Here is a 10,672-nt window from a genome sequence, read left to right on the forward strand (position 1 = left end):
GACTGGCAATCTGGACAAGATTGATGGGAAGATGAATGCTGCACAGTATATGGAGATTATGGATAAAAACATACTCCTCTCTGCTAGAAAGTGTAAACTAGGGAGGAAGTTTGTGTTTCAGCAGGACAATGACCCAAGGCACACTGCCAGAGCAACACTGGATTGTCTTAAAATGATGAAAATTGATGTTCTTGAGTGGCCCACTCAGAGTTCTGACCTTAACCATCAAATATCTGTGGAAAGACCTCAAAATTGCTGTCCACCACCACTCCCCAACTAACCTGGTACAGCTCGAGCAATTTTGCAAGGAGGAATGGGCACTGTATGTTCAAGTATTGAAATGCATCTAATGCATCTTTTTACATGGTGTCTGTGCAGGCTATATAAATTATAAATACAGCCAGCCAGTCCAAGCCAGTCCTAAGCAGCTCAGTGTGTAAATTGATCTAAGATTGTTGGCTTTATTGTTGGCTTACAGCATGAGATGGCTCCATAGTAAGATCATGGCTTACATAACATAAAAAATGCCTCTATATCATATTTAACCACAATGCTGTATACATATTGAGATGGAACTATCACCATTACAAACCAAAAGAAATTTTATAGGGTCTTAGGCTCTCTGTGGGTGATTGGTGATATTTGAGAAATGGGTGAAATTTCATTGTTTATCCTGAAGGGATATGGATTGATATCAGGCTCAATTCTAAATGAGAGTATCAACTTGATATTGATTACAGAGGTTTCCACGGGAAAAGTAACAGAATCCAGCTATAGTACTGAGGAATGCTTAGGGCTTGATTATGTTGTAGCTTTCATTCAATGGTAACATTCTGATCACTTGTATGTAGAAGCTTGTGGATACAAATTTATGATGTTTAAAACATATTTGTGAGAATGTGGAGATGCAATGGAGTCTGTTTATCACAACATACATAATAACAGTAATGGGAAACCCCACATGATTTCGGGAAAATGGTTGTGACTATAGGTGTAACTATGTGAGGTTTGAAGAGAGTAACATCAGAACTCTGCAGCAGTGCTCACAGAGCCCTGACCTCACCATAGAATATTTACATTTACATTTACATTTATTCATTTAGCAGACGCTTTTATCCAAACCGACAAAAGTGCATATAGTGGGCAAACAACAGGCACAAGGACAAGATGTGTACAGGTCATACAATGCAGATAGCGCTGAAGCTGAGCACAAGGTCAGTGTAGCGAGACAGAACTACTCTGAAGGTTACATATATCAAATACAGTCACTGGGATAATAAAGAGCTGCTGTACTACCTACTATACTACCTATCTCTAGGATGAATTGGAAATCCGAATCAGGGCAAGACAAGATGGACCTTACTAATGCTTTAAAGGGGAAATAGAGCACAGTACCACCAACTTCCCACCATAGATTGGTAGACTTCTATAACACATTGAAGAAGGGTGGGTCAATGCACTGTTAATGTCAGGAGGTAAGCTGACAGTTGCCGCTGTTGTTGAGCTTCTCGTTCGGGGGTATTAATTGGGAGCCGCGGGTGTGTTGTTGAGCCGGGGTTATTGGATGATTGCCGCCACCAAGCTGGTGGAGCTCGTGGCTGTTCTGAATTGTTATTATTACCGTGGGTACAGGTATAAAAAGGCAACGATTTAGACAGTCAGGGGATGGATGGCTCAGGGAAAGGAAGGCTCTGCTTGCTGGTTTTACTGGGGGAAATATTTTTGTTTCACCTGGTTATTTTTTAATTGCTTTTTTGGTTATTATTTATTATTATTATTATTATAGGGCAAGCAGCAAACATCAGCATCTGGAGGCAGCAGTCTGGACCAAGAACACCAGCAGCACTCCGTCTTTCTTTTGTTTGGGTTTTGTGTTTTTATTTTGGGACGCAAGCGAGGCCCGGCAACGAGGCGCGGGCTGAGTTGCATCCCACCATTTTTTTGTTGTCTTTGGGTGCGTGTGTGCGTGAGGGGACCTTCTCCTCCTTAGTGGGTGGTACCCCCCCTTGGGCGGCCTGTCTATGAACTGTGGTAGATTTTTTTTTTTTTTTTTGGAAAAAACAGCCAAAGAATAAAGTCATGAATTCTAACTAGCCATGTCCCCTGACTTTGGTAGGATAGTGTACTACTACTATTACTATTGACATGGGAGAGGAAAGGATTCAGGGTATTCCTAGTACAATACTGCAAGATAAAATGTACAATAATAAACCACATGTCATTCATTAGCTTGGAAAGAGACTAAAAGATTAGAATATCAATTCACAGCTGAGACTCAAAGAATGGTATTAGGATGGAGGTTTGCATAATCAAAGTGATTCCTCATTAGAATTTCGCAAATGTGCATTCTGACCTCAGGAGATCAAGCAATTGTGGATTGTTCGTGTCATTTGCTGGCTTCAACAGTTTTTTTCTCTTCACAGCTATGGTGTTATAAGACCATATCATGGAGAAGTACAAACATGTAAATGCTTGTAGTGCATGGAGTAAATCATATCTACAGCATAACAAGACAACAGACACACGTAGAAAAGTGTTGCTGGTTAAAGTACTACCTACATAATATATTACCGCTGCTTTTATGGACAAGGACTTATGGTTGTGAGATTTCACAACACACCTTGACTGTTGCTGGAACAAGTACATTGCAGGACCACTGGTTATTTTCATCATAACAGGGATTGCAATGCCGCTGTATGTGGTTTCCAGGTCTTCAGAAAAGAGGTGGCATCATAAATTACGATTTTGGCCAGCCAAAAGCACTGCATATACTGTTTGTCAATCCGGTACCATCTATATTAGGCCTGGGGATCCATTTATGGATTTGTTGAAGGGTGTCTGTCAGGTGCCTGCTGCCTTTTTCATTGCCACAGAGAAGGAGTTGTAATATTTTACTCTCAAAACTTCTAGCTAGCCAGGTATCCAGCTGGCATTGTGGTCAGAGACACTGTTCGATTATTCTGTATCAGCCATTTCACCATACTGTGCATTGTCTGGAGCTACTATTTTGAACCATAGAGAATGTTGTCAAATAAACGTCCATCATGCCTGTTTCCTCTTTCAAATGACAGTGTTATAGTGCAATGAATGAAGTTACAAACAAAGACTCATTAGGAGAATTTCCAGGCAATCCCTTTGCAATTAATCAAACCTAGACAAACCTGTCCTGTCCACTGCTATAAAAATCCCACTCACCACTTCCTTTCTGCCTCAGCTGTTCATAGCATCTCTTCTGTTTATGATGTTTGCACAGGCCACCTCAGTGCATGAACAGGTGTGATCCCCTCATTGGACTCCAAGCCAAAGAAAAGTACTGCTGTAACCATATCTGCCTAATATACTGTTGTAGAAGGGTGAAATTCAGTATACAGTCAAATACAAACTTTTCTATGCTTATTTTCACTGGACTAAATACCAACAGTGTTATTGTTGCACACAATATCCACTGTGGCACACAATTTATTTGACCTTTTCATGCACAGAAGCACTGCAGAGAGAAAAAAGATTTAAGTGTGATGTCAGAATACCCACATCTTGGGAAATAATGAAATACACCCCCGTTTTGAGCAACACATCTTCATTTAGGGCACATTCTGCATCAAATTCATCTCCCACATAGAAGCTTTAGCGGCCCATATCTGAATGTTTTTATATTGCTCAAATCTAAATTGGCCCCGTTGTGAACACACAATTTTTATGCACAGGGTTTAATAAATTTAATAACGTTGTCTTTTTCCATTTTTTTAAATTAAGTGAAAGGGTCAGAAAAAATTTAAACTGTAGATACGCGAGCAGAGGGCAATTCCTGCATGGGTTTAGATGCAGCAGAGTTCTAGAGACACAGTTTGTCCAGGTCATTATTGTGCTCTTTTATTCATATGACAAAACATTAAAGAGCTGGATACAGCCTGTGGCCCTGCTTTACCTTGCTTGAGGGCAAAGAAATTGTTAAATTCTATCACCCAAAATAAATTAATGAATGAATATATAAATAAATATGTTTTCCACATATAGTGAGACCTTTAGATTTGAGGAAAATAACACTGTTTATCAGTTCTATCAGTTCTATCGGGTCTATCAGGTCTCTCAGTTCCCGGCAGCAAGCATGGAGGTTGTCACCCCTAATTATTATCTCCAGTATGTGTTTTCATTTTCGTCAGTTTTGATAGTTGGGTCAATTTGGGAGCTTGTGGCCAGCAAATGATTTGTGGATCATCACTGATCAGTCTCTGTGGACATCGTGTAACTCAGAATTGATTTTTGTTATGTGAAGCATTCAGGGAAATCTTTAATTTTTTCAGAATGATGATTTTAAATGTGTTATTAAACATTTAACATTTCTCTGCAGTTTCTAACATTTGAGGTGATGTAAGCTCATCCTCTGAATGCCCCCTGTCTTGCTGGTATGCAAAACTAATCAATTATTAATGTATGAATGCATTAATGAATGTATTAATGTTCTTTAGAATTCTGGAAATTTGAACTGCACAGAATTCAAAGGGATGCAAAGGTTATATTTCAGTGGTGTGATCTATGTTTTCTATAAAAACGTGACATGTACCACACCTTATCTCCTTGTATGATGCTCCCATGACAGTAGTAGACCACCACAACACAGCACCCAATTCATGACATCATGTTCCAAACACAATTCTACTCACAGTTATGACGCATTTGAAAGGTAAAGCCCGGATGCTGTTGTGTTTCAGATCGTGTTCCGGAAGATCAGTGACGTGAAGCGTGAGGAGGAGGAGCGTCTCCGGCGGAAGAATGAGGCGCCCCTGAACTTGCCCCCTGACCACCCCGTGCGCCGCCTCTTCCAGAGGTTTCGGCAGCAGAAGGAGGCCCGTCTGGCCGCAGAACGGGCCAACCAGGATGAGCATGACGTGGAGAGGGGCATAGTCCGCATGGAGCAGACCAGGGTCCATGATGCCATTGCCACCACCAGCATCGTCACAGTGACCGAGAGCCCCGCCACCCCCATCTCGTCCATCTCAGCCGCTGCCTCAACCTCCAGAGCCTCCGGCCATGCCAAGCTTCAGGCTCCTCCTGCTTCCTCCTCTGGGGGCAGCAAGTCCACTGAGCCCACCAAGGGCAAAGGATGGGGCAGGTTAAAGGAGTCAGTGGGGAAGGGAGAAAACTGGAACAAGGTCTCCAAGGCCGAATCCATGGAGACACTGCCAGAGAGAACTAAGGTCCATGAGGAGACGTCTCTGAAGAAGACGGATTCTTGTGACAGTGGCATCACCAAAAGTGACCTGCGGTTGGACAACGCGGGGGAGGTGCGCAGTCCGCAGGACCGGAGCCCCGTGCAGCCGGAGCTCAGGCATGCCTTCTACCCAATCCCTGAGCACACCATCCAGGCCTCCTTCCTGGAGCTCAAGCACGAACTCAAGGAGGACATCAATGCCCTCAACAGCCGCATGGCTGCCCTGGAGGGCCAGCTGGCTGAGATGCTGAGGATACTCAAGTCGAGGAAGTCACCATACTCCCCCCAGCCGCTCTCCGAGATATCACGGCCTCCCTCCCCAGAATCAGACAAAGAGGACATTTTCTCATAGTGTCCATAGATGAGACTGTGTCCCCTGGTCCTCAAGTTCTTGCTTCAGCAGGAGGGAATGAAACCTTTGCTCAGGTGGCACCTCCAGAAACAATGGCTATATCTGGGAGTAGACTGGATTACAGCTTCATTGTCTTTGTACATACAGCAAACTGTATAGCATTCCAGAATTATTCTTTTGTAAACTTTAAAATTGAAAGAGAAGAGTTATATTTTTATTCATCAACAATTTAGCCATTTGGGCAATTTCTACAGTACCTTACCAACCAATTTCAGTGTTTATGCAGGCTAAATTTACATTATGTTTATTTATTTATTGCTTTCCTGCTTAATTTAAATTAGTTTTAATTGGCATCAAAAAAGCTGGGAGTGGTCGACTTTTTGTTCTTCAGAATCTAGGAGTCTGAACCAAGAGTTTGTGCTCAGGACCATTCTTGTTAATGGGAAAACAATGAGCAGACATCTGGCTATGTTGTCTCTGTGATTTCTGGTTTTTGTTGTGTACAAACATTGTCATCAGATGAGATTCCCCCACCCCGAGTAAATTTTCATCAATTTCCACATTTTTGTAATCCAGACAGAGTCTCTGCATTTGTTGCTCTGTGACTACCACAGAGAGTAACTAATGCCATAGCATTAAACCTTACCATAAGACCTTATTTTTTTAGGCTGTCTTTAAACCTTGAATTAAACATGAACTGAAAATTTCAAAATGGCATGAACATTACATTGTTTCAAAGGGACCACTCGTGTTCCAGTAATTCATTTGTTCTGTAACTGGGTCTTCCAATACATAATTTGATAATGTCTAAAGCAGCCTCATTGCAAATAGTACTACAATGCATTTCAGCTAAAGGGGAGTTATTTGTAAAAATGGCCAGTGACGGCTCATTGACCCATTAAATTAACATAACAATATCAGCTGCCAAACTGTGAAAGTGAAGTCAGTCTTATTACTGTAAAAGTACTAGGCTGTTTGTATCATTGTAGTTTAAGGTAAACTGAGAAGAAGCTAACATGCAATTACAATGTAACATGTAAATTAAATGTTGACATACATGATGTTGTGGCTGTCAATGTGGTGTTTAAACAATAGCATTGACTATAGGTAAGGGGCATCAAAGAAAGCCAAAATTTTTTGCTGGAGGAATAAAATGTAGCTATTGTGAAAAAATATTGGAAGTTTTTGTTTCAGTGCCTCTTCTGATGTAGGGAATTCCACCTGTTGGTTTACTGTCCTTACCATTGCAGTGGTGAACTGCAACATGTATATTGTGAAATAGATGATTGACTCGCTCCAGTGTGCAGTCCCAGTGGTTGCTGAAACAACCCTCTAGCATAGCAATATGATGCATGTTTTGTTGTTGTTGATGATGTTTCTGCTATTAATAATTTATTTATCTGTCTATTCATTTGGCAGATGCTTGTATCCAGAAACACTGACAAGTCTTGTCACATTATAGGCATATCACGGGAGATACAAGAACAATAGCACAGAACTACATGAATTACAGGTAAAAGACACTAAGCTAAAAATGTGCTAGGTAAGAATGGAGACTTATGTGAGAACACACTGCTGTTAAAAGGCACAACTATATCTTTGGTGCCAACATTACATTAAATACTTGATGTGCCTATCACCACAGCTGATTAGGTGGTATTTTTACCATTAGATATTTGTTTTATGACTCACCTTGATGATATGCAAATGGAAAAAATGGCTGGTTTTGACCTTGTTATCATCTGGTTAGCAATGTTTATGAAACAGATAAAAGCCCATTGGGACAGTCAGCCTCTATCATTGTGAAACAAAAAATAATGTTGAGTGTTATGAATCACCCCCATACTGTCTATTTTCACCATTGCCTTGATTCTTGTTTTTTGTTTCTTTCTTTATTCTTACATTTTCATTAAGTGTCTGAACTGTAGGCCTGTAGAATCCTTAGCCTCAAAGTTCAGCACACTGTTTACATTTCTGACACATCAATATCAAGGGTCCATCAATGTCAGGATATCAGAGCTTAAGTCTGTCAAACTAATTTCCTGCCTTCATTCTCCAACATCCATTTTATGTCTTTTTTATTGTTTTCTTCTCTATTTTTTCACTGCCATTGTTTCCATGTTGGTTTTTAAATGCTGCTGTGTATCAGTGTGACTTATAGTAGTACATGGCTGGAGAATGAAACTCTAAACTTTAGTGATATATTACCTAACACACAGAACCACTCATTTTTCCATCCTGTTGCTTGTGACAGGACTGTACAAAAGGTCTTGTTAGAACAAATCAAACAGCAGTTAGTCATTTTTCATTATTTTACCAAACTGTTGAGATAACATAAGAATGGAATTATATATAAAACACAGTAAAACATAACAGATGGCACCCACACCCACAAAAATATTGTTTCAGCTTTTATTAAAATGTGAGAGCCACTACTAAAATGTTAAATTACAATTAATTCAAATACAGTCTCAAGTACTGTTGATCACTGATTGCACAGAGGTGTTGATGGCAAAATCCCCAGTCATTAAATATGCACTGAAATATTACATCGTTTCCAAAATTGATTAGCTAGGACCATTGACAGTCTCTGAGTTGACATCCATTTGGACTCTGTCTGCTGTAGGAAGGTATGATGCTGGCATTGATTGTAAAGATACCCCAAGCACTTTAGAACAGAGAACATGAAGTTTTGCATGTTTTTAGCGCATTTAAACACAGACAGTTTGTCTGTCAAAATTATGAAAGGCTATCCATTGATAGATTCCATTAGCCAGTGGAAGTCTATTTCTTTGTGTACTTTATAACTGTGAAAATTCCTTGGACCCAAAAGAAATAGCATGATTACCTGAGAAGCAAATAAAAACAAATTATTTTTGATATCAGTGTGATTAGAGGACTCATTTAATGGATGCATTAACTGGTTTTGCTTCACCGAAATGGCAACTCAGTCTTAACATATAGATTAGAGGTACTTAATGGGGGCATTTAATGTAATATATATTTTATATATGTAATGTAAACAAGGTGGATATGGAATGTATGAGATGTACTGTGTTTCAGGGGGCAGATTTTGAGCAAATTTTACACATTTTTCCAGCAATCACCCCAGGGCACTGATATGATTTGTAACCATTTTCAGAAACTATTTATGTGTATTATACTGATGTGATGATTGTCTTTATTTCCATCATTTCATATTTATGCAATAACAGGATGGAAAACTGCTATACCAAAGTGAGCTCAACCTTTCAAAAGTGCGCGTGTTTGCTGATAGCAAAAATTTATTGGTTTGAATGAAGTAAACACTCCTTTCATCTAGGATTTAATTTAAATAGTCTAAATTCAATTTTCAAAGACCTCCACATTTTAGTATTTTTATCTGTCTCATCTAAAGGGGAGGGTCTATGACAAATTGATGTTTGGAGTGTTTTTCAGTGCATGGCAGCTAAGCAATTGTCCAGTCAAATATCTTTTCAAAGTTTTAAATGAATACTCATGAAGGAATATATCACACAGAAATCACATATGCCATATTGTATGCTATATTTTTCATTTTTTCCACAACAGTGTAAACCACACATGCTGTGTGGGTTGTGGAATGAGGAAAATACAGTCATAAATCAATCAGAGCACTCACACTGGCTACACAGCTTGAAATAGTGAACTTTTCTGTCAGTGGGATTATAGAAACACACTGCTGATGGAAGCCTGTATGAATAGTTACTGCTCTGCAGTATTGGAAGTTGTATTATAAGGTAGCAGAGTCTTTCATTTTGCTTCACTCTTGAAGTGAACCCTGTTAGAAAAATAAAAAGAATGTGGGGGTTGTTTCTTTTGTAATCCAAGTGCTTAGGATGGGAAGGGAATAATATTACCAAAACAAATACTTACCCAATACACAAATGTACAAGGATGAAACTGAACACCTGGGAACTGATCAGTTTGTCATTTAGTTTAAACCACTGCTGATGAATATAAGGTGGTATCTGCTCAATCAAACCACAATGTCCTTTGTCCTTAACTTTGATGCACCAATATTTTTGCTCACTACACCAAATTCTGTGCAAAACAACAAAAAACAAAATAATCAAGTAAAAAGTGGAGAAAATATGAATATTTATTTCATTGCTTATTGAATCTCCATGTACTGCATCATCTAGTAAATGCAGGTACACATAAAAAGCCAGCTGAAGTCAAACTGAGGCTTCAAATGCGTATATCTTTTCTGCATGAGCACCCCGAGTGTGTCTGTCTGCTTCGCATATAACATAAACTAATACAATAATGTTCACTTTGCTTTTTGTTGCACTTTTAATACATGTACTGCAAATGAGCATGAAGATGGTAGATATATTAACTGAAACTATTTTTGTGGACATTGATGAAAGCTGCCAGCTACTGTAAGTGGTGTTTTGGAATGCCATATAAAGAGAGAGTGTAAAATATGAACAAAATATATTTAAGAACATTATTTGATTTATGCACATGTAATTGTATTCATACATTTCCTGTACTGAGAACTGTAACTACTGTAAGCACAAATGAGAGTATTTGTAAAGGAATGTTAAATATTTATAATAAACTGTTTTATACCTATGAATGTCTGGATTTGTTCAGATTTAATCTACATATACATCTTCCTAGCAGGAATCCATGGTGGCTTTAAATTTAGTTAATATAAATTAATAATAATAAATGAGAATAAAAAGAGTAAACAATAAATAATAATTCAATTGAACTGACAACCTTCCAGTTATGCCTCTTGACTGGAATCAATTTATACTGGATTTAGCCAAAAGTATGTGAGTTATTTAAAAACCATCAAAACCAAATATTAGCAATATGAGAAATGTTACATATTTAGATAAAAAGATATTAAAATATTAGACATATTTCACATATGCTTGTGAGGAAAAACATGTCAAAAAGTAAAAACAAAGAAATCAGTGCATCCTGTTTTGGTGAACAGAGATGACCAACTTTAGACAAAATGAGATTTGAAATCTGAGTGAATCTATTATTGTACTGCTCTACAGTTTAAGTATTCAGGCCACATAAAAGTGACAATAGGAAGCCTCTGTGGCTATACAATGGCAGTACAACTACTG

The 10,672-nt window shown here is 38.7% G+C and overlaps 1 protein-coding gene across 2 annotated transcripts in view; it reads left to right on the forward strand.

Annotated features, from left to right (window-relative positions):
* Window positions 1-5,747, forward strand: part of LOC118776446 (potassium voltage-gated channel subfamily H member 1) — an 86,668-nt gene extending 80,921 nt beyond the window's left edge. For both annotated transcript variants that reach the window (XM_036526807.1, XM_036526815.1), the window contains one exon: window positions 4,710-5,747. In XM_036526807.1, coding sequence (XP_036382700.1) covers window positions 4,710-5,561 — 852 coding nt within the window. In that variant the 3' untranslated portion in view covers window positions 5,562-5,747. The remainder of the gene's footprint in view (window positions 1-4,709) is intronic.
* Window positions 5,748-10,672: the final 4,925 nt, after the last annotated feature.

This window comes from Megalops cyprinoides, chromosome 1, assembly GCF_013368585.1.
Source record: "Megalops cyprinoides isolate fMegCyp1 chromosome 1, fMegCyp1.pri, whole genome shotgun sequence".
In the NCBI taxonomy this organism is placed as follows: Eukaryota; Metazoa; Chordata; class Actinopteri; order Elopiformes; family Megalopidae; genus Megalops; species Megalops cyprinoides.